Here is a 25,765-nt window from a genome sequence, read left to right on the forward strand (position 1 = left end):
TCTACATCTATGCATCTTAAATATAATTAATTTTATATTTGCAAATTACATTATGGTTTGTATCAAATATTAATTTGATATGTGTAATAGTAAGATTACACAAAATTCAATGAAAAAACCCTCTTAAAATTAAAATATGTTTGAGGGAAAGTATGCATGATAAAGACATTTTTTTAAATTTTCTTAACTTTATATATTTATATTTTCTTTAATTTGTTTTATTTATATCCTGTCTTCTATTCCAACTACCCAAAATGCCTAATAAGAATTAAAGAAGAGAACACATGTTTTAATTAAAAGTAATGCTAAAATTACTAAATATTAACCTTAGTATAAGTTTAATTTTGATCAACATACCAATTCAGACACAGAAAGAAAGAAAATGGCAGGTACTTTTAGGAATCTCACTTATAGAAAGTGCAGTCTTTCTTTTAAGACCTGTTGCTGTTAGAGGTTCAGCTTTAAATATATGTTTAACTTTCCTACTGAAATTAAGATTATGTATAGTCAAAATTGTGTTATTAGAATGCAAAATGCAATGAGAACTCAAATTTTCCTATGTCCATATATCTAGTCTTCTATATTTCTTTTTAGATTCTTTAATTATAGGATGGACCCTTGCTCAAAACCAAAGCTTAGATAGAGAGATAGAGAGAGATAGGCAGACGGACAGATATAAACAGACAGTCCAATTACCATAATTTAAATGGATACACTACAATTTCATAAGACATGATCAGATAGCTTTTGTACAAGACTTTTGTGTCCGTTCTGTCTTTTAAAAGTTCTTAGTGTTTGTTTGTTTTTTACTGAATTTGGATGCAATAGTCTTTCAAATGGAGAATGACTTGGAATAGAGCAGTATCAAGTTTACTTTTTTTGTCTTTCTATTTTTACTTTACTTGAAAAAAGTTAAAATATAAAACTCCCAAAAAAAATTAAAAAGCAAAAACCAAAGAAAAAAATATAAAGCAAACAAGACATTGAATAAAGTGCATTAAAAAAACCAATATATATACACATATTATTCCTCTTAATTGAATACTGATTAATACATTATTATAATATTATTCCCACCCCTTGGAAACAGACTCTCAAAATGTTTAAACTACTAAATCTATTTGCAAATTATTGACCAGTCATCTATATACTATATTAATAACAAAATAGTTAATAGGGAGAACAATAATAAAAAAGGCAAGGTTAAAGTTTTAAAGCCCTATGCTAGCAAATTATTATTATCATCAACCTGTAGAAAATTTACCACAACATCCTATCAATCCCAAATTGTCCCAAGAGTTAAGAGTAATTTGCCCCTGGATCAAATATCCACATTTGATTCTTAACACCATCTCTTATCAATTGCTGTCCAGTTAAATATAATAAATTCAGTCTCCACAATCCTTCTGTCTTCCCAACAAAGTCCAGATGAAAATGATTTCCGATTAAGTGTGATAAATCCATTCCCCAATCTCCTTCAATCTTCTTAGGGGAAACCAATTTATCACCTCTCCATTCAAGCAAGCTTCTGTTGTAAAAAAACGCAGGCTTGAACTTCACAGAGGTGTACATATCATTTGTGAATCTAATTTATCCACAGCTACATGCATCTGAATATTTTCCACAGACATTATCATTTCATTAAAAATAAATTAAAGGTTTTCAACTAAAAATTGCATGTTATCAAATGTTCTTAATGCTCTATAAAACTTAGCCAGCAAACAAAGAATGCTGAAGCAAAGTGAATAAATAAATGAAAACACAGGGAAGATATTTTCTGGATATTTCCATCCAAGATTAAAAGAAAAATAAAAAAAAAGATCCAAATATTTTGCAAATTAATAAAAATGCAAAAAAAAACTGTGATGAGAATAGAATAGAGCTGGAAAGGACCTTGGAGGCTTCTAGTTCAGCCCCCTGCTCAAGTAGAAGAACCTATACCATCTCAGACAGGTGACTGTCTAGTCTCTTGTTAAAAGTCTCCAGTGATGGAGCACCCATGATTTCTGGAGGCAAGTTGTTCCATTGGTTAATTGTCCTCACTGTCAGGAAGCTTCTCCTTAATTCCAGGTTGCTTCTCTCTTTGATCAGTTTCCAACCATTGTTTCTCATCCTTCCCTCCGGTATTCTGGTGAATAATGTGACCCCCTCTTCCTTGTGGCAGGCCCTCAGATACTGGAATACTGCTATCATGTCTCCCAATTGATTGACTGATTGCATAACATTTGAATTCTTGATAAATACTTATGATTTCAACACAAACACATTACAAAGACATGTATTTTTATATACTAAACATAGAATAACAACTACATGTGTCATTCAATTTCACTTTCAGAAAGTTTTGTTATGCAATAGCAAAATCGATTTGTTGTGAGATAACAAAATCCATAAAAAGTAAATAAAAAGTGACAAATGCCCAACTGCTGCCAGGTTATTAATTAATACATTAGAATATTTTATACAATTCAACCTTGAGGCAAAAATGCAAAAGAAGAAACACATCACTAAAAAAGAGAACAACCCCAACATGGCACATTTTTATAAAATTGCATATACTAATTAACTGATATGAAAAAATATAATTACTATAATTACAGTACAATTTATCAATAGAAATATTCTCTCTAATTAAGCTATTTGTATGTCTCCTTAGTATGTTGTCTAGATAGTAATGGCAATAATTAGGGCAGATTCAAATATTACTGAATATTTTTATTTTTTACAGTTTGTATCTTATTGTTCTGCTGCTATGGCACAAATGGTCCCTGATAGCTTTTCAGACAGAGATCTAATGTAGTATAGTATATAGGCTGATGTTTTGTGGGTTAAAGACTAACGTTGAGGTGAACCTTAAGGTCTAACTTAGTTATGAGCTGTTTTGGTGACTTTCTCTCAGACTCCCCTCACAGATCATTCTAAGGATTACAATGAGGGAAACCTGTCATCCCACTTTGAAGAAAATGTTGTTACATAAATAAAATAAATGAACAGGACTGTATAAGGCCATCCCAAAAACCTGCTCACTCTTCCCTCCTGCCCACCACCATAGCCGCTGTCATCGACTACCTTCTGGGAAGAATCCTAGAAGCTTCTTTATTTGTTTTAAAATAGCTTTTACTATATTTTTGTTTACAGTTGTTTACATTATTTGTGAGCCATTTTGTATTAACTTGAACATGGAATATAAATAGTTTTAACAAATAAATAAATCTTTTGTGGAACAGAACAGATGGCATTCTGCTCAATCCTTAAAATGTTCAGGAAGTTAAAAAGAGTTCTCTTTTTTGCTTCTCAAGTTTTAATCAGCCTGGAATGCAACCTTTCCTTGTATGATACAAAAAATAACTTGGGATTTTCTAGCAAGATGATGCTCAAAATTATACCTTTATAATTTTAGGCAGTTTGTAAATTTAGATAGTACAGTGGGTAGAGTGAGTAGACTATGTCTATGACACAAGTTCATACTTCCAACAAATACAAAATAACCTGCATACATCACAGGTCCAAACCCTGGCACCTACTTGACTATGTTATAATATGTCAGCATAACTTTAAAGACATCACCATCACCCAAGCCATGTGAGTTTCTGAGTGCTGGAGAGATCACAGGCTGATCCAGTCAGCCTTTACTCTGCACACAGAGTAAAGGGGTCCCCAACTCCTGGTCCATGGACTGGCACCGGTTTGCGGCATGCCAGAAACTGGGCCGCACAAACAAAGCCCGATCCATAGGATGCAGGCAGTACATTAAACCATGCCGCCTCTGGTCCGTGGAAAACCTCTCTCCATGGAACCGGTCTTTGGTGCCCTAAAGATTGGGGGCCACTGCTTTACACCATAAGCAATCAAAGACTCTGGAACGTCATTAATAGGGAACTACGAAGATCAATAATTGGTAAAAATCTTTTTTTTTTCAAATTTTATTTATAATACAGTTAAAAACAAACAAACATTGGATTTAACGTGACATTCCAGTATATACATTCTTATCAGATTATTCCACTTTTTACAATCAATTCTTCATCTCTACATATACATCTATGTTTTATATACAATACTTATTCTAAAATAACATATATTTCTATCTTAACATTCATCTTTACTCCCGATTGTCCTCTTCAAATTCCTTCAGCGGTAAAATTTATCCCAGGTTTCATAATAAACTGATCCACATTTATCTTTTAATATCATTGTGAGCCTGTCCATTTCCGCACATGCTAATATTTTATGTATTAACTCTTCCTCTGTGGGAATTTCCTTGCTCTTCCATTTTTGCGCAAAAGCAAGCCTAGCTGCAGTCAGAATGTGTAGCAGCAGATAGATTGTTCCCTTGTCGTATTTTTCTGTCGTTATTCCCAACAAGAAGAGTTCAGGTTTTAACTCTAAGTCCAGTGTTAATATATCCCTCAACCAGTTTCGTGTCCTGTTCCAATACTCACGAGTCTTTGGGCATTCCCACCACATATGGTAGTATAAACCTATTGCTGTTTTACATTTCCAGCATAGGGGTGAGATGTTTGAACCCATTTTGGCTAGCCTTACAGGTGGGAAATGCCATCTATAAAACATCTTGTAAAGATTTTCCTTATATGAGGTACCTAAAATGACAAACAGTCTTGTTTGACATCCTGGTTGTCTTCAAATTCTAAAGGCCAACCCATCAGATTGTCTTGGAAAACCCCAAACATCCCCTATACACCTTCTAGATCTCCCAGGTGGTTGTGACAGACCATCTTTTTTAAATTAAGGTTATCATAAAATAAAAATTTAAAAAAGTTAGTAGGGAATGGGAAAAGAAAAGAATGGGGAAGGAGAAGTGTAAGATAAAAGGGAAAACAAACAAAAAAAGCATTGACTTCCAACTTTTTTCAATGCAGTAAAATACAAAGTAAACCCAAAGGTGCTTTTTCAAAAGGCAACTGGTTTTTGTTTTTCTTTGAAGAAGTTTTACTTTTCATCTGAGAAACTTCTTCAATTCTGACTGAATGGTGGAGAATGGAAGGATTTATATTCCCTGCAGTCATCTGGTTGTTAGCACTTTTTCTGAGAATTGTTGAGGCCACTTGGAGGTTTATCTGTGCCCTTAGGATCACCTGAATAGTGTAAATGGGTGTAGAACTGCTGGGAATTGCTGGGGAATATTAATAAACTCACTAGATCACATTTACGTTTGTGTGTGTGTGTGTGTGAGAGAGAGAGAGAGAGAGAGAGAGAGGCAGGAACAGAGAAGGTCAGCCAGACTACTCAAGAGGAGAGAGCCCTGCCCATTGTGATGGGTTGCACTGGAAGCTGGCTATTTATCACAACAGACAGATTGAAATATCTTTCCATTTTTGTGCTGTACATCTTCAACCTGGTGACTTGATGCTGGGAGACAACAGGCTTTGACTGAACCCTGGCAAGACCGAGAATCTTTAGGTGCATGGGGCCTCAAAATTCCAGTTTTTGTCATTCTTAGTTCTGGATGGGGTAGTATTACCCTATTCAGATCCATTTCTCAACTTAGGCTTCTCCTGGAGTCATGATTCATGAAGAACAGGTGGCTGGCATGACTAGGAGAACTTTTGCACAGCTCCAGTTTGTGCACCAGCAGCGACTCTTCTTGGATCTTGATTCCCTGAACTCAGTTACTTAAGCCCTAGTAATCTCTTGTTTGGACTACTGCAATGCATTCTGCATGGGGCTATCCCTGAAACCCATTCAGAAGCTTCAGTTTGTTCGAAGTGCAACTGCAACAGCAGTTTTTGGGGCCCCTAGGATGGCCCATATTATACCTTTGCCCCATGAACTGCACTTGCTACCAGACTGCTTCGGGATGCAGTTCAAAATATTGGTTATGAACTTTTAAGCCCTTAAATGGCATAAGACCGGTTTACTTGATGAACTGTCTTGTCCTGCTAGGACAAACCCACCTCACACTGGCAGAGAGAGAGCTCATTGCAGATCCCGTCGGTTAAAGAACTCTTGACTATCAGGATCCAGAAGAAGAGCCTTCACCCTTTGGAATATTCTACCTTCCAAGATGAGATCTGCCTCCACCCTCCTACTCTGCCATAAGAGCCTGAAGACCTGGCTCTGCTGGTTGGCCTAGGGACCCAATGGGGGAATATCATATTGGAGGTGGCTTCTGGATTGATAGCAAACCCCACTTCCTCCCTCTCTCCCTGACTCCCCACCCACTCATCTTTTATTCTCATGTTGCTATATTCCAGTGGTTCTCAACCTGTGGGTTGGGACCCCATTTGGGGTCGAATGACCATTTCACGGGGGTCACCAAACAAGGCTGTCCACCATTTCCCCCCCCTTTTCTTTGGCCATGCCCCTGGCACCCAGTGATGTATAACTGGTTGGGGGTCACCACAACATGGGGAACTGTATTATGGGGTCACGGCATTAGAAAGGTTGAGAACCACTGCTATATTCTCATTGCTTTCTTTCTCATTTATTCTATTATTTCATTACTGTACTACTATTATGTTTATACATTTTTTCATTTCTCTTTTTGTTGTCGTAAGCCACCTAGAGTAGCCCTATAGTGAGATAGGTGGTGAACAGATTTAACAAATGAAATAAATAAATTTTGTAAAAAAAATCTTTTAAATTATAGTTCAGTATAAATTTTAGCGCATTCATCCACATGTTTTTCCATTGCTAGAGCATTATATTATACCTAAAGTCCCTTGCCCATTGAATCATACAATGTTTCACATATTCATTTTCCAGATTTCAGTTTCAACAACTTGTTGAATAACATGTTCAACATCAGTACAAAATACAGTTTCAAATTCATTTTACAGATTCAGATCCATAACTTTTTTGTCTAGATTAAATCTTTCCTTCAGTTGTAAATCAGTGACAGACATGTCCTTTTGATTCCAATTGTTGACGAGGTTAGTTCACCTTGTTTAAAGGATATTATTTTACCATAAGTCCACCAGCTTGGTCTCACCATCATTTCTTTTCTGAAGAAAGCTTCCTAAAGTGACACCCAAAATGGTACCTTAGGGGAGAACCTTATTTTATATTTATTCCAAATTCTTAGGATGGCATGCCTAACAAAATGATATTTAAAATCAGCATTTATTTTAACCCTGTCTTACCGTAGGTAGGCATGCCATCCAAATCTTAATTCATAGTCCTCCAGTTCAGGTAACCTCTTATTTTTAAATATCAACCAGACTAAATAAGAATACAGTTTTAAATCTGGTAAACCCAAAGTCCTCTTTTTTCAGCATCTTGCAACAATTTATGTTTAATTATATTTATATTATTATATTATATTATTATATTTAATTTTGAAACAACATAGAATTTGTATTTGTCAGTGTCACCCCAAGGTATTTAACCTTTTTCTTCATCTTAAAACCTGGCGTCTTTGTCAAAGTTTCATAATCTTGAGTAGTCATATTCTTAACCAGCATTTTTGTTTTCTATTTATTTATTTTGAAACCAACTAAAGCTCAGATGTATTTAGCTTCTTCATCAGATATTTCATTCCACATTTTGAGTCTTATAGAAATATAATAAATCATTAGCAAAGGCTGTCCATCTAAAGATTTCATTTTTAATTTTTACACCCATTTTTTCATCATCTCTAATATCTCTATTCCAGGACTAAAACAACGATGGAGATAAAGGACATCCTTCTTTCATGCCCTTTTGAATTTCACATGATTTGGTTAAATCTCCATTAGCAATTTGCTTGCTGTGATGTGTAAATCGATTTAACTCCTTGAATAAAATTTTCTCCAAAGTCCGCAACATAAAGACACAGTGCCAGACCATCTTAGTAGATCCTTAATTCTCAAGCAATATATACCAGTTCTGCTCCCTCATCATCATATAGTGGCTAGATGCAGGTTTATTTCAAGCAGATCTCATATTTATGATCAGCAGCTCTGAGTGCATGAGAGCTATAAACTAGCTACTCAAGCGCAATGTTGAAGCCACTGAAATAAATTGGAATTGCACCAGTATGTGGGCCTCCTTCATCTGTATCATCCTATCCAATGCTGTCCACTTTAAACAAGGAATTTCATCTGGACATAGGCAGCTTTATGAAATAAAATATAATTCATTGTATTAATCCCCTATAACTTACCTGTATTGTATATACAGGTATAACCTAATTGGCATCTGTATTCCTTAATAGGACAACTTTTAAAATTAAATGATGGGAATTATATTTATAAGCCTGAATCATTTAAAAAAAATCTAGTCATAGCAAATAAAATGCTATCTAGAAATTAGATTCTTGTAATTATGACAATACTCTCTATATTTGAATGGATAACGTTAGGAGAGAGAACTTCCCATTGTGTAGGGGAAATAACACATGTAATTTGTATAGAAGAGAAACAGTTACTTTTCCCAGAATATAACATGCTATAAATTCCATCATGCTGTGCACCAAAATTAGAAATAATGTTCCGCTTGAAAGTTTCTGTCGGCTCTTGGACAATCATCAAACAGCCTTCCATAATTAAACCTTTTGATCATAAGAATCTTCTGTTTTGAATCTGTCATTTACAATTAATATTTGACGATACTAGGAAATCAACAGTGTCAAAGCTAGTGCTGGAGGTAATAGGAAGAATCTTTAATTATAGTTGAAAAGAGTTGGTGTACATTTATTATAATAGTACTGTGAAAGTATGAACAAATAACATTAAATCTGTAACATACTTCCCCATTATAATGGAAGTTGTATCTTAAATGTTTATTTTTTTATTTTAGTATAAATATTTAATGTTGCTATATTTATAGATGTATAAATAAATAGTTAGCTTATGTCACCTTACATGTATTCATTCAATGACTGTTCAAAATTATGGCAGTACCATAAAATTGATGTCTGACCAATCCTTGAAATTGTGACCACTGCAGCACCCCCACAATCATGGGGTGTCCAACTCCACATCACAGGGGGCCAAAGTCGATTGCTACTTGCAACCCTCCCTGCCAACTTTCCACAAAGTCTGTCCTGCAGTTGTTTTCCCATCTACACCACCATCCCACCCATGCACAGCCCTCCCCAGCCTTCCACAACTTGTGTGCGGCCTGCACTGGCTTTCCCAGGGCTTCTCCTGACTTGCGCACAGCCTGCACTGGCCCTTTCCTGATCTTCTGACTCACACATGGCTTTCCCAGGGCTTCTCCTGACTCTCCACCCCTCCCCTTGTGGCAACCCTATCCTTTTTATCTGGATCTCCCACCTTTTCATGCTTAATGCCCTATGTATGCTTAGATTACATACTCAGATTAGCACCAATCTAGACTTGGATTTTTTTTTCATTCTAAAGGGGGTAGATACATACCTAGATTTTGAAAGCTGAAATTATATCCCAAATGTTGTATGGTACATAGTATCCCGTATAATGATTCAAAGCCATACATGAATCAAAGCCCCTATAATATTCATTATATATTATATAATATCATTTTTATGAGCACTCTTCCATGGCCCATGTTGCATTTTTTGGTTTAAACTACATGGTCCCATTGAATCAAATGCTGATTCTCTTATTAGTTTGAACTCCTGTTTTTCAATGCTTTACTGCCCCTATTATTTTTTTTCATGATTTTTCAGCAAGGTGGAAAATAAAATCCTAGCCAATCTGTGCTGTATCAGCTTCTTTATTTACTTTTTATTACTCCTAGGCTTAGAGAAAGTTAAAGCCAAAATCTGTCAAATTTCTTTAACATTGCACAGGGATGTTATAATCAAAGATGTATGAGTTCATTCTGGAAGCCCTTTCTACTTACAAACTGTTTATTCGGTCTTGTTTTAGTCAGCAAACTGTAGTAATTTATTTGGCTTATTTCAAAATTTTACCCCTTAGCAGTATGGGGGAGGACACAGTAGCATTCCATTCACTAAAAGATGCCGGTTTTTTTAGTTAGAATGAACGTAGGACTCTAATTGATGTATTTTTCATAGCCCCTCCTTTGATCATTTACATGCAGGCATACCTTTACCCAGTGCTTTTTTTCTAAAAAAAAAAAAAAAAAGATACCGGAACTCAAACATATCATACAACCCGCCTTGCCTACCCTACAAGGTTCCATCCAAAAAAGGTGCCGGAACTCCGTTCTGGGCGTTCTATGAGAAAAAAGCCCTGCCTTTACTACCTCCTAATAAGAATTAAATCTGGGGGAAAGCAGCATATTTCCTAGTTTTAGACTGGAATTATACTGTTACCAATGGAATTGCTATATTTTTAGTTGTGCTTGTTTCATAAGAAGATGTAAGATATCCTGACCTAATCTTAGAATTGTGACATGGTTTTATTTTATTTTATTTATTCCATTTCTACTTTATTTTTATTTTATTTCTATTACCTATTTTTTCTGAAATATTTAGGTTGCATATGACTAGTCATTGATCGTAAATAAATATGTGTATTTAATAACATTTATATATTAACATATACTATGTATAATATTAATATAATATAATTTATTGGTAGCTTGCTTAAAATATTAATCCACAAATTTAGCAATACAAGAAAATGTGTAATTTGTCAGTACATCAGGAAACATACAGCCAAGGAAAAATGCAATTGGGCAGCAGATGCAACGTTGCTGACAACTCCATTCTAAGATTCCATCCTTCTGGGTCATGTGATTCAAAGCAGAATTACCATTAAGGTGTTGTAAAAAAAATCATGCTTTTCACACTTTGTTTTCATAATTGACGCTTTTATTAGCTTTATCTAGTCACTACCTCAACTGAAAAGAGTACTTAAGCTTAATGTGCTTAAAATTTTCTTTTCATTTTTCATTCCTGATGTGTCAGTGATACCTTTAATTATTCTTATCAATTGTCTGGCAGATAGGAAGTGCGATCTTACTCATTTTAATCATGCATATTTTTTTCTCTTTTTATTTTTTTTCTTTTAGACAGAATGATTAAAGATACTAATAACTTCTGTTAAACAGTTTCATTATCCTGAAAAACAATTTTCAACTCTGCAAATATCTTGAATATTTTATGCCCTACAGTTGCCTTTTTCCCCATAATCACAGTATCTATTTCTGGTTACAAAAAAATGCCACCAAAGCAAATATGCCCTGTATTATTAAAAAGGACCTATCATTATCATCATCATTATCCTTTCAAAAATCAAACTTGGTTAACTATCAGTAATTTTGAAATGAAATTACACCCCCCAAATAATATAGTGATTTCAGCATATTTGGGAACATAATTTACAATTTGTAAAGTAAAAAATAAAATAAAAAACATACTCTTACCCATAAAATAACCTTTAGAGCTTTCAAAACCTGTAAAATGTTTATAGAGAAGAAAAATTTAGATCATTTCATTGCTGGAAAAAAAATCTAATTCAGTGATGGGGGGAGAAATGGGTCTTTTCAGGTACTATTAAAATGGGAATGCTAAACATGTGAACATTCCTGATAATCCCTATTGAATAGCTCAGATAGTATTAGCCATTTTATGACAACCATGAATTCACTTCAACCATCTGCAGAAGAAAAACTTTCATTCATATAATTGAACACATTGGCAACCTTACAAGTAGTTCATACTATACGATCCTGAATTACGTGGAAGCCAACATACATGCAATTGTTTTGTTTGTTTGTTTGTTCATTAATTCATTCAAAGAGGCCACCTGCCTCTTCAAGACAGTGGTCAATATAAATCTTTAAGCAGGAAACAACAACAATGATCATTCACAAATAGAAAATTCTACATCCTTGGGACCCATCCTACCCCAAGGCCTAGGAGACAACCAAATTTTCAATGACTTTTGGAACATCTTCAGGATAGGAACTATATGTATCTCTGAGGAGTTGCTGCGAAGACATACTTCTTAGGTTCTATAAGACATTATTTAATTAAAAAGAACTGGAGCACATTCAGTTTGCCTGATTTTATGGGAGAGGCAGAAACTATGGAAGATAAGTGATCCCTCAAATAATAAGGCCCTATGCACCAAATGGCTTTATAAATGATAACCGGCACTTTTGATTGCACCCAGAACCCAACTGGTAACAAGTACAGCTCACAGAGCAGTAGTGTCACATGGGTATACAACTATCTACCATTCTGTCACATACTGGACTACCTGTGGTTTCTAAATGATCTTCAGGGGCAGCCTCATGTATAATACATTTTAGAAGTCCACTCATAAGGTAACAAGGGCATAAGTGCTTTCCAATCCAGAAATGAGTAAATTAACACACCAGATGAATCTGTGGAAAGGCCTTGGCCAGTTGTGAATCCAAGAAGACTCACACATTGCTCACTCTTCTCTCATGGAAAATGCTACCCCTTCCCAGACTAGAGAAAGATCAGGAGCCGCCCAAATCCCCAGCCACCTAGAATTAGGATTGAACCGAAGTCCCACATAACTGATAGACACTGGCCAAGAATGTAGACAACATCACTTGGATGGTCTGGGATCAAGATGTTCAGTTAGTTATTTTCAGCATACTGTCAACATCCAGCCTGGGAATGAATTAGAAAAGGTCACTGTGATGGATCACCATTGGAAATTGGATGGAACCTTCCTGCTCTGTTTGGTATCTTGGCGGAGTTTGCTATCATCAATAATGAGATCCTTCTGGACCATCTGCAGGGATGGAGTTTGGAGACACTGTTCTTTGGTACTTCCACTTCTACCTAATAGGCTGAACAAGTCAGTAGTTATGGGGAAAGAGTAGTTAAGCCCTTAGATGTGCTTCTTAGATGTGATTCTGCCTATTCTTATTTGCCGTCTATATGAAACCTTTGGAAGAAATCATCTTTTAATTTGGAGTGAGGTATCACTATGGCAATAATGCTTAATTGAATATCTCCACTCTAGGGCAACCAAGGATGCTGACTTAACTCAATGTCTAGAGGCTGTGAGGGTCTGGGTGGGTCACAAGTTCCTCCTGCAAGGAAGAGGTGATACTCACTAGTGGTACTCATTGCTGAAGTTCAGGTTGAGGCAGTCCCAACTTCAGCATTCCACACCTGGCTAATTATGTCAGGGCTGCATTAATAAGTTTATGGGTCTGTTTTTTATGATATGCTATTGTTTAAATTTAATGTATCTCCTTTGCTTGAGTCCAACAAAGGAAGCAGTGTATAAAATCTGGTATGACCCAGTAGCTCGATCTTTGTGGCATAACCCGATCCAAGAGAACTCATTGGCATCTTCTGCCATGGTGATTATAAAGTTGGTGAAAATGAAGTTTGTTAATAGAGTCTTTAATCTCTAATTTTAATTGTAAAAACTGCTGCATTGACACTAGGGATGGTTGATTATTTTATGGAATTTTTAATGATGTGTTGGTTGTATAGGTTTTATAGAGTTATACTGTAAATTTCCAGGCATTTTTTTTAAAACTTGTAAATACACAAAACAATTAGTAAAAACACTGCTAGATAAGGGTAAAGGGAATCCTCATGGAAGGAGTTTCTTCTCAAGCTCATTAATTGGTAAGGAAGTGCAAGCTAGCTCTGGTTATTCTCTCAGTGCCTATAGTCAAGATGATTGTATGCTGTTGTGCTGTTGAATATATATATATATTCAGTGAAAACATGGGAAGCTGTAACTAGATGTGTGCAAATAGTTCAGTGTATTTTAAAGTCAAAACGAAGTGTTCTTCTCTCAAAGGAAATGCTCTGATACTGTTCTAGCCTCAGCAGAAGTATTCTCACCTCCAAATGGGGCTGTTTTGAGGTCAGAACACTTTCAATAAGGTTAAAACAGTTTGAAGCCTTTTCCACACCTGTTTTACGGATCCCTGGAGATCGGGTTGTACAGTGAAAGGCTAGATGTTCGCACACATTCTTTGGCTATCATATAACTAAAGAAATTACAAAACATCGTATCCTCTCTATCACCAAGATATGAAATACTCTTAATTATTGAAATACCAGAATAAAAATATGTAGTAAAAATCTTCTGTACAGAGATCCACGTTTTTATTTTTTATTTTATTCATATGTTAATTTACATCCTTTTGTTTTAATCAAGAGCTCAAGATACATATAGTACATATAGTATTACTTCAAGGTTGGACCGAGAGAATGACTGGCCTAAAATATCTCAGTGAGTTTCTGTGGCTAAGATCCAATCCAACCTTTTAACTAGTACTTTACACCAGTGGTCCAATGGTTCATTTGTTCATTTTGTTCTTGTACTACCCTACCATTGTAGATATCTTTTTCTTTGCTTTTTCAGTTACCTTGAATGCCTCATTTGGAGAACTGGAATGGTTCTCAGAGCTGCTATTTGACATTCTGGGCTTAGTGTGATTATGTACTAGGATTTGTTTGGACTTTGTATTTTTCAGATGGTCTCTGATCCATATCTCTAAAAATAACAGTATGTCCGTAGAAAATGTATTGATTCATAGTTACAGTAATTTTAGAACATTTGGAACAACGTAAGCTCTGCAGTTTTTATTATAATAACTCTACATTGTGGTTCTAGTATGATGCATATAGTTTCCTAAAATTCAAGTTTTATTCTCTGAATTATTTCATATTTTACCTTGTCTATAAGTATAACAATAACATGGGAAGTAAAATGGTAACTATAGTAGCTGTTAGAAATGAAGAAAACATGAACTGACAGAAACATTTCCAATTGTTTGTTTCTCTGCAGACAAAAAGGAAGTAAAGGTGGGAGAATATAATGCTATACTTGATTCACTGGAAATCATCAACAATTCCATCAAATTCCATGGTAAGACAGGAATATAGAAAGGGCACGTGATTGGTGTATTTCTGTATAAGGCTTAGATCACATGCAATGTAAGACAAATAGAGCTGTTTCAGTAGTGCTTGTAGGAAAAGCACATTGACATTAACTTTCTTATACTATCTTTCCTTGGTGATATGGTTAAATAGGAACTGAACAAAAAGATGCCCCAAAAACTGCCATAATTGCTAAGAGTCCTCACTAATACTCATCCTGCCAATCAACATATGAAAAAATAGATTAAGAACAATTATTTCATCTATTAACAATTCAGTTCATACCCAGAAGTCTAAAGAGATTTTTGTTCATATCTGGTATATAATTACTATAAAGAGGAAGGAAAGAGAATTTCCTTTCGGATAGGAAGCTAAAACTCCTCTTAATATTTTTCAGGTGACTGTTAAATCTTCACATAAAGATTTCTCTCCAGAACCCAGAATAATAATTCTAGTAATTCCTGTTAACATTATTTTAAACTTTATGCTTTTAAACTTTATTTCCCATTCCGGGGGGGGGGGAGAGCAGTGGCTTTTTTAAAACACTGACTGCTTCTCTGAAGCAGAAAAACGTGGCTATTGATTTACAGGTTATATACACTTTTTCAGTAATAATGCATGGTAGAATGGCTGAAACCTTATTTTGGCTTATCGTGAATCCACTTATTCTTATGAGATATGAATATCTTATAAGATTTCGTGTAATGACATAAACTCATTAGATGACTTCATTAATGAAGATAGATTCAAGATTCAGAAAGATCTTGACAACTTGAGCATTGGGTCATAGCCAACAAGATGCAGTTCAGTGGTGAGAAAAATAAGGACTTGCATTAAGGCAAGAAAAACAAAACCTATACACAGGTACAGAATAGACAGTACATAGCTCAACTATAGTACCTGTGAGAAGGATCTAGGTGTCCTTATGGACCACCAGTTAAGTATGAGCCAACAGTGTGCTGCAAGTGCCAAAAAAGAAAATATAGTCCTAGATTGCATTAACAGAGAGATAATACAAGATCATAAGAAATGATAATACCTCTCTATATTGCACTGGAGAGGCCACATTTGGAATACTGCAACCAGTTCTGGTCACCATGATAGAATGCAGAGAAGAGCAACAAAAATGATAAGGGGTCTGGAGGCTAAACCATACAGTGAACAGATAAGGAAACTTGGTATGTTTAGCTAACAGAGGAAAGGCTTAGCCATCTTCCAATATTTGGAGGGTTGTCATTGGGAAGAGGGGCTTGATTTGTTCTCCAAAGTACTTGAGGGCAGGACAAGCTGCAATGGGTGGAAACTCATCAGAGGGAGACCCAACCTGGAAATAAGGAGAAAACAATGGAACAACTCGCCTCCAGAGTCATGGGCGCTCTATCACTGGAGGTTTTCAGGAAAAGATTGGACAACCATTTGACCAGGATAGAATAAGGACTTCTGCCTGGGGCAAGGGGTTTGACTAGAAGGATTGGATTCCAAATGCCTTCCTGCCCTATAATTCTATGAGATGGGTGTATGATCATTAAAGTTCTCCCAATTTTGGCCAGTGCCTCAAAACTTTGCAAACTCCGATTCAAGAATGCTCTGCTCATCAGAGTGCAATATATTGGACTTCTGTAATTTACCTCTGACTTATAATTTCATAGGAGATAAATATGTTGAAAATAAGGTTGAATATACAAAACCGGGAGAGCCACAGATTTACTTATTTACTTTTTTTTTTTGCATTGTAGGGAAGGAACCTCCAAAGGATAGAACAATTATCCAAAAGCAACTTCGTAAGATTTCTCTGCCTCTCTACAGTATTCTTTCAGCACTCACTATCTTGGGAATGATCATGGCCAGTGCTTTCTTGTTCTTTAACATCAAAAACAGAAATCAGAAGTAAGTTATGTATTTTAAATCAGATATGGGAAATGTTGGAGGCTGCACACCTTTGTGTGCAAATCTGTTTGGGAGGCTCCCACCCACTTCTCCCCATCTAGTTTATTGAAATACTGTATTGTTATATATATTTCTATGCAGAGGAGTAAACATATACTGAGTAACACATCTTGTGTGCATCTGATTTCAGTGGATCAAACAAACTTTCCTCCATTAGAACCTATCTAATAGTACTACTTAATTTTAGCTACATTTTAAAAAATTAATTAATAGACTTTTAAAATATTGTAATGGTATGGGGAATTAACCTTGGGAAATAGAGAGAAGTAATGCTGCTTAGAAAATAGTCAGATAAGGGAGGGCATAACCTGCAGCTGCATAATGGGAAGAGAAAGAGGCTTAGAAGAGGCAAGTTCTCAGACCATAAAGGACATGGTGGGAGATTTGTAGTTTGAGACTTGCAAGATTCTGTTAATGTACCCTTATAATAAAATAGACTTTATTCATTGGGTTGTGTTTCCTGTCTTGTCTACCTGGGAAGGTTGACACATAAACTTCATATTGAAACATTTTATTAAATCTTTTCATTCTGTTTGATCAAAATTATTGTTTTCCGCTGTGTATTGTTAGCATAATCCCCAGCTAATTAAACCACTGTGTAATATAACAAGTTGTTTAGTGTAAGAGATCAAAGATATTTAATCATAATAATACTAATCTGAATTTAATTATAACGCAAGTAGATAGATTTCTATATTTCTGTAATTCTGCACAAAAATCTGCTGTAGTGATTAACTTCCTGAAAGTTAATTCTTGACCTGTTTCTAGACAGTTACTTCTATATTTCTGTGCAAATAATCCATCTATCTCTTATAGCTGACATAAGGATAATTTTTAAAAGACATTTGAAGCTATTATTTTTGTTTAAAAAAATAGGTGCCAATTTATTTTAACCAATATATCTTTCTAGCATTTTAAATGTTATCTCAGCATGCATCCATAATAGTGTACCTGCTATTTAAAAAAACTGTTTACTAGAGGGGGCAATTATAATCCTATTGTCTTAAAGAAAGCAAAAGTGCTAAGCCAGATACTATAAGAATCCGTATGTACATCCGTAGAGAACATGAGAAGTGAGACATCCTTCAGTCTAAATTCCTGGCTTCTGTTTTTGCAATTTCCAAATGTGTGTGAAATGCAGAACCACACCTGGAGACAGAATTAATGTTGATGAAAGCATGGATTTACTTCTTCCTTAATCTTTGGATAAAAGTTGTCTTTGTACTATCAGCATGGCCTTTTAGAAGATAAACTCTGAATGATAAAAACAAATCTATGTGGAAGAAGAGCTTGGAAGAAAAGCTCTAGGTTGACTTTTTCTTTCGTTGATCAAAAGGACAATTAGAAATTATAGCTGGTCTTCAAATTTACAAAGAGATAGGAATTTTAATTTCCAGTCATGCAGTCATTTATATGCAGGATTGGACTAATAACTGCTGTACCTGTTATCTTTCTTTCTGTATATGACAGTACTGAAATATGCTTCATCAGTATAAAAATCTTCCCTTATTCCCAATGATGGAGTGTCATTAAGCTATCAGAATGTACAATTGAAATAACAATTCTACCTTGTGGGAATACACATACATATACATATGTATTACACACACACACACACACACACACACACATACACATTATTTATTTATTTATCATATTTATATAGCCACCCATCTCACAGAATATGATTCTGGGTGGCATACAATAAAAACACAGAGTAAAAACTAACAAAGCATTATACAATTAAAAATACCAATCCCAATGATAGAGTAGCAGAGAGAGCAATACAGCCATCTCACTAATTCACCATTACCTTGAGATTCCCAAGTTTGATGACACAACCGTATTTTAAGGGATTTCTGGAAGATTATCGGGGATAGGGCAGAATTATTTCCAACAGGGCAGGAGCCATGTTAGAAAAGGCCTGTTTTTGAGATTCCGCCGCATGATACTCCTTTGGAGATTGGACCCATAACACATCTCTTACACTAGACCTAATGGAATGAGCAGATCTAATCAGATGGAGATGGTTCCTCAGGTACCTGGCCCCATGCTATGAAGGGCTTTAAAAGTCAAAAGCAGAGGTACGAATTAACCTTCAAAGTAAATTGGCAACCAATGTAGTCTGCAGCGCACAGGTGTAACATGTGACCTTCTAGAGGCATATATAATTGCCTTCACCACCAGTGCATTTTATACCAGCTGAAGCTTGCAAACACTCTTAGGGCAGTGTCATGTGGAGCACATTGCAACAGTCTATCTGGGAGATGATCAGAGTATGAATAATTGTGAGGAGAACCTCCCAGTCCAGGAATGAGTGCAATTGGCACACAACACAAAGCTGTGCATTTCTACCCATCACTGCCATCTGTTCTTTGAACAGGAGCTAGGTGTCCAGGATGACCCCCAGATTGTACATTAGGACTGTTTGATGCAGTGCAACCCTATCCATTACCAAATATGGCATAGTCCCTGATTCAGAGGACCCCAAACCCAGACCCACTTAGTCTTTCCAGAGATCAGTTGGAATCTGCTGAACCCCATCCAGGCCTCCATAGCTTCCAAGCCTAGAATAGAACATTAGCAGCATTGCTTAATTGATCAAGCACAAAAAAATAATTGCATATTATTAGCATACTGATTATACCATATCCCACAGTGGTAGATGAGCTCACCCAGTGACTTCATGTAAATATTGAAGAGGAGAGGAGAAGTCACCAAAGCCTGCAAAACCCCATAAAGAAGGGCAGGATCTCTCTTTCCCAATCACTACCAACTGGTATCAACCCTGAAGAAAGGAAGAGAATAAGCACAACACAGTGCTGCCCACCCCCAACTCTTGGATCTGGTCCAGAAGGATACCATGGTCAATAGAATTGAAGTTGAGGAAGTCAAGAAGAGCAATTGAAGTTAAGAGGAAGTCAAACAAGAGCTGGAAGAATAAAAGCATTAAGTTATCATGGTGACCGCACCTACAAATACAAACGAGATATGAGAAAGATGCTAAAATATATGGTTTTTATAAAGACCAGACAGTGTTTGACTAAATACTATTGTCATCAGATGAAAAATTGATTAAGAAACTATATAGATTTCTGTTAAATTTAACGATGGAAGATGAACAAGCTAAATAAACAATGATAACAGGGGCAAAAAACTTTGGGCACAATATAGAGGTAGAAAAATGGCAAAATTTGTGGGAAAGAAACTATAAAATAACAATGGCAGCTGTGTATAAAGAAAATCTATATAAAATGTTTTATAGATGGCATTTACCACCTGCGAGGTTTACAAAAATGTTTAAAAATATGTTTAGCAATTGTTGGAAATGTAGACAAAACCAGGCACTTACTATCACCTTTGGTGGACCTGCCCCAAAGCAAAAATATTCTGGTCAAAAATACATATATGATTAGAGAAAATGTTAAGAAAACACATAGATTTTAAGTCGGAATTATTTCTATTAGGTATAATCTCAGAAAATTATGATAAAGAATGTGTATATTTAATCTTACATGTATTAACAGCAGCGAGAATTACATTTGCACAGCATTGGAAAAATGAAGAAATACCAGCTGAAGAAAAGATAATTAAGAAAAGTTTGGACTGTGCAGAAATGGACAGGCTGACATTGAAAATGAAAGGGAAAGAAGATACAGAATACCTTCAAACATGGGATGTATTTTATCAATGGCTAGAAAAACGGACTAGGGAGTAGGAACTTAAGATGCATTATTATGTTAAATATGTGGATCCAGACAACTTATTGTTTATTAAGCACTAAAGATTTGTAATTATAAAAAAAATGAAATATTTTTTACAAAAAGAATTCTTCCGAAACTGCTGTGTGACCATCTTTTCAACTGCCTTCCTCCAAAAGAGAAGGTTAGATATTGAGTGAAAATTAACCAGTATGATGGTATTCAGCAATTGTTTCTTGAGTAGGGGTGAAGTGAAGGAACAACCACTCATTCAAGGAAGAATTCACCATTGCAAGAACCCACCCACATGAATGAGCAGCTTTAGTTAGCCAGGAGCGGCATAGGTTAAAAGAGTAGGTGACTGAGCTCACAATCCTAAAGTCCCTGTCCTCTTCCTCAGGACCAAATGGTTGAAACCAATCTCAGATAACAGGACAATAATCTACCCCTTACATCTCCCTAAAACTGCAGTAAACCCAGCATCCAACTGAGAATGGACATGAACAATTTTGTCCAACAGCTGCTGAGCAAATTCTTCTGCACAGCCTTGTAGTAGGGTCTCTAAGCCCCCTCTCCCCAAGAAGGCCTGTGTCATCCAAAACAAAGTAATGGGGCAGCTATCTATGGATGCTTTGAGGTAGACTTTAATAGTAGCTCTAGCCCAAGTTTGGCCATGTTGTCCCTTGCCAAGCACCAAACAGTTCTAGATGTCTCTTCTCCCATTTCATCTCCCTCAATTCTTCAGTGAATCACCAAATCTTCAGATGGACCAGAAACAACCCCAGCTCCTTGAACATCAACTCATCATGGTCCATCAGTCTTCACGGGAACAGAGAATCTTATAATAATCAAGGCATGGTCTGCCCCTGAAAGAGGGATATCAAAAATAACATACATTATATATCTTCTCAGATCAGAGCTTGGGCATTTCCAACAATTGCTTTCCTCATGTAGTCTGCTGGTTAGTGTCCAGTTTTGGCAAATGATTCTGTCCTTTTTTCTGTATATTATTTTGATAACACTGTATGCTGATCTCTTGACCGTAGCAGTTAAATGTATAGTTTATTGAGACTGATAAAGGCTGAAGCTTTTGAAAAACCAGAAATTACCTATTTGTAACTTAGAAAAGTGGGATATTATACAGTTTTCCTGTGCATTTTCAAGTTTTCCCACAGAACAGGAAATAGTATTTTCTTATTCTAACTTATTTCATTTCTTTATTTATCAAATTTATATGCTACCCATCTTATTTTTGCCTCTAAGCTGCTTTAATAAATCTAAATGTATTTAAAATATTTTAAAATTATTTATTAAATTTATTAGATTTAGAATAATTCTAATGATGAAGTTAGATATATGCAGTGATGTACCTTTATGTTCTGAAGTTGTTGTTTATTGGAGGGATTTGTTTTTGGGCTCCTACTGTCCTTCCATCTGTTAATATTTTGGTTTTTGAAGGGAATGTTTCTAGTAAATACTTTTTAAGATGATAGGGAGTTACAGTCTAAGATATTAAAAGGAGCTAGGCTGAATAATGATCTACAAAAATCATATTGAATTGATTTATAGCAATTGTCTTTTCTTCTCCCAAAGGCTAATAAAGATGTCTAGTCCTTACATGAACAATCTCATTATTCTTGGGGGAATGCTGTCCTATGCATCTATATTCCTTTTTGGGCTTGATGGATCTTTTGTTTCTGAGAAAACATTTGAGACTCTTTGTACTGTAAGTAATTCTGAACCATTTTATATAAAATTCATATTTCTATAAAATTTCTATTCTTTTAACTGCAACTACTTACGCATTTGAAGTTTGAAACACTGCAACTTTGATATACTGTAAGACATCCAAACATTTGGAAAATACAGAAGACTTTCAGAAAGTAATATATTTTAGTGCAACTTTGATATACTGTAAGTCATCAAATATTTGGAAAAATACAGAAGACTTTCAGAAAGTAATTTATTTTAGTGCAATGTTAATAAAAGAAGGTGGAAGTATAAGTGTATCACAGTGATTTAATGATCTCAGATTGGCCACTAGTTTCATCTAGGGCTATGTGCAACAAATCATGATGACACCAAAATAAGAGCACATGCACAGTGACATCATCATACAAATGCCATGTATGAATATGTATTCTAATGTCTTTTCTAAAATCCTTTTTTAAAGTGTACAGTACAAAAAGACAATACAAACTGAGATCAGAAAGAAAGAATAGGAAGAAAAGAAATACAAAATGTATAGGAAAAAAGAAATAGAAAAAAGAATATTTAAAGAAGTAACTCCTTATCTTCATTGCAACAATTACAGGCAAATTTATATTTCCTCACCTCCTATGAGATTACAAACATAATTCACTTCTTCAAAGATCCCTGCACCCTATGTAAATCCCAAAACAGTGTATTTTCTATCCAGATGTCAGCAAAAAAAGTCTCTAAGGCAAACTGCCAGCCCACAGGCCGGTTCATGATACCGGAGCTGCGCCCACCCCATTGCTGGCAATGACAAAAAAGCTCCGATGCGTTGCGTGACGTCATGTGACATCGCGAGTTTGACATGTCTGTTCTAAAAGGTGTCCAGACATCTATAGAAATAGTTCTCATTTTAATCCTGATCAAACAAGTCAACATTATATTCCTTTCTTTTGCTTCTACCAATTTTAAGCTTTAATTAATCAAGTTGCTGTCACGGGATTGAATCTCCATTCAATTTTTCCTTCCTCAAAAATTTCTTCAAGCTTCAGAAATTCTTTTTTTGTAAATCCAACAATAAGGCATTGCCTAGGTCATATTCATGGTTTATCATTTGTAATTCCACTTTGATTATTATCTCTGCTTTATAATCCATAATTTCTTTATTTTCTTTATTAACATCTATATTAGCTGGGATTTGTTTCACTTTTTAATCCCGTCTGTCTATAAATTCTTCAATGTTATCCTTTTACATCTTTTTACTTCTTTAGAAATTTCTTCAAATAATGTATTTACAGGTGCAGAGATTATTACTGTCATCTTACATATATATATATATTTCTCTCTGCAGTTCTTCAAACAAAATATTAAATGTCTCAAGTGACATACTGTCTGTCATTTTGTAAATTATACTTTATCTTTTTTCTTCCTAGAACTTTAGTTCCCTCTAGTGTCACATTTTGTATTCCCGAGATCTCAAATTTCCTTGTTTCTATTTTCAACCTTCATCCAATAAACTTTTTTAGTAGACTAAACAATTCAAGTTCCCACAAAATATTGTTTTGTGTGCTCAGTTTTTCAAAAGTCATAGCAAAAGTTGTAATATTCCAAATTTGTCTACTCCTTTATCTCCATTTAAAACTTGTTTTTAAACTAAATTCTTATTTAGCTTTTTGTCATTTTATTTTTACAGTTCCTTAAACTGTTAGTTAGCTTTTCTTTTCTTTTAGGGTGATGTTTTACTTACCAGGTAGCTTTTCAAACATTGTTTGGAAAATCTTTTTAACTTTGAAATAATTGTAAACCCAAAAGCGATTAGAAAGCGAGGTAGATAAACCCAGTGTTCTCAAAGGCTCCACTGCCGTTGAGAGTTTGACGGCTTCCCTTGTCTCCCAGAACCACTTTCTGAGCAAGCTGAGAGGAGCAGCTATTTGAAGCTCAGGTGGGCAATTTCTCATCCTCTTCATATCCAGAGAGGTTCCATTGGACTGAACTTACCACTAATCATCATCATCATCATCATCATCATCACCATCATCCACTCTTTGGGAGATATTTAGTTTACCATTTATTCACCCAGAATTCTCCAACTTGTTTTCCAATATCTGATGCAAGAATGTAAGCCACAGAATTTGTGTGATGATGTCACAATGCATGGATCTTTGTTTATCCTTTCTCTGGATGCTATTGGTCTTCTTGCAGTATGTTAAATAGTTGCTTGAGTAGGAAGCTGTTGCCAACACCCAATTTCAGATTTTCCTTTGCTACTCTCCTTTCTTGAATTATTTTCACTCTGGATTGTGTATTTAATCATCGAGCAATCTGTAGCATATGGGATACATCTCTCTCTCTGTGTGTTTTTCCCCCCTAGTTTAAATCTATTAATAGGTTTTATATTGTATAATTACTGTGGACTATTGTGTTTTGATGAAATCCTGACTGTAACTGCACAATGTCTAAAGTGGTCTTAAAGAACTGTCAAGCAATATACCCCTTTTGGCTATCTTGCTAAATCACTGTATTAATGTAGTTTATTAAGCTGTAAATAGAAGCACTGTTATTATTTTGTATTCCTTTCATATTTATTTTTTCCTATAGACTAAAAAGTCTATGATTTATAATGTTGCAAAATACAAATCTGAGGAAGACTGCCTATGCAATGTTTTTCTAAATAACACTTTAACAAAAGAATATTTTGGAAGGGAATACTATATGAGAATGGGCATTTAGTTGGAGTACTGTGCTGGTCTAGGAGGCAGTAGGAGAGGGAAAGTAGAGGACATAATAGAAAGTCTTGGAAATAGGAAAAGCTTATCACGACAAATACATATTTGCCTAGTTTTATTCTACTAATATATATCTACTGGATGTTATTTTTGCCATTGATATCTTTTAAACAGTATGGGAGAAATGTAATAATTGCAAAGTTAACTGCAAAAAGTTAAATATTCAAATGTTAAAACAAAGAATTTAATTCTTTGAGAAGCCATAATTATAAAGTGTGAAAAGAAATTATAGGGGAAATAAAAAATCCTACAGCTAGGAGGAGAAGCTAGGAAGTTAAAAATAAAAAAAAATTACATTGATTTTTTTTAAAAAATGAAAATTAAAACATTTACCACTTTGACTGCATGGTTAAGTGCTAACTGATGGTTTTAGCCATGCATTATTTATGTTCTTTCAGTGTTTTTTAAGTTTCTTAACTGTAATTCACAGTTTTTTTGTATATGTTCCTGTAATTTTACATTTTTTTAAAAAAGTTTAAAAATGTAAAAAAAAACCCTTTCCAACTTTGGGTAAATACTTATTGAGAAATTCAATCATATAATAACCCTTTTTAGCAGAAGTATTATTTATGGTTAAGATTGTAATGGGAATCTTATGTTTCTTATCATCAAACCTGTTTTGTATGCTACCTAAAAATGTTTACAGTAAGAAAAGTTGATTGAGAGATTGATTTTATTATTATCTTGCCTGTTTGCTCAAGCAGAATATAAAATTAGAGTCATTCTAAATAAAAAAATATAGTATAATTAAATACATGGAGTCAATTACAATTAATTATAACACAATTGAGGCACAAATCTGAATGATTTGCTTTGTCCAAATGGTTCAAGGAATAATTGCAAGCGACTCACACAATTGTGGAAATCCATCTCTGGAAACAATCGGGCATTAAATATGCTCTCAGATAGCA

At 35.0% G+C, this 25,765-nt stretch overlaps 1 protein-coding gene across 1 annotated transcript in view; it reads left to right on the top strand.

Moving 5' to 3' along the window:
- Nucleotides 1-25,765, top strand: part of GABBR2 (gamma-aminobutyric acid type B receptor subunit 2) — a 342,316-nt gene that overhangs the window by 204,975 nt on the left and 111,576 nt on the right. Inside the window, exons 9-11 of the mRNA XM_039329325.1 lie at nt 14,634-14,714; nt 16,462-16,612; nt 21,967-22,099. Of these exons, the coding sequence (XP_039185259.1) occupies nt 14,634-14,714; nt 16,462-16,612; nt 21,967-22,099 (365 nt within the window). The remainder of the gene's footprint in view (nt 1-14,633; nt 14,715-16,461; nt 16,613-21,966; nt 22,100-25,765) is intronic.

The sequence above is a fragment of the Crotalus tigris genome, unplaced genomic scaffold (genome assembly GCF_016545835.1).
Source record: "Crotalus tigris isolate CLP2741 ecotype Arizona unplaced genomic scaffold, ASM1654583v1 scf7180000024391.5723578, whole genome shotgun sequence".
Taxonomy (NCBI): domain Eukaryota; kingdom Metazoa; phylum Chordata; class Lepidosauria; order Squamata; family Viperidae; genus Crotalus; species Crotalus tigris.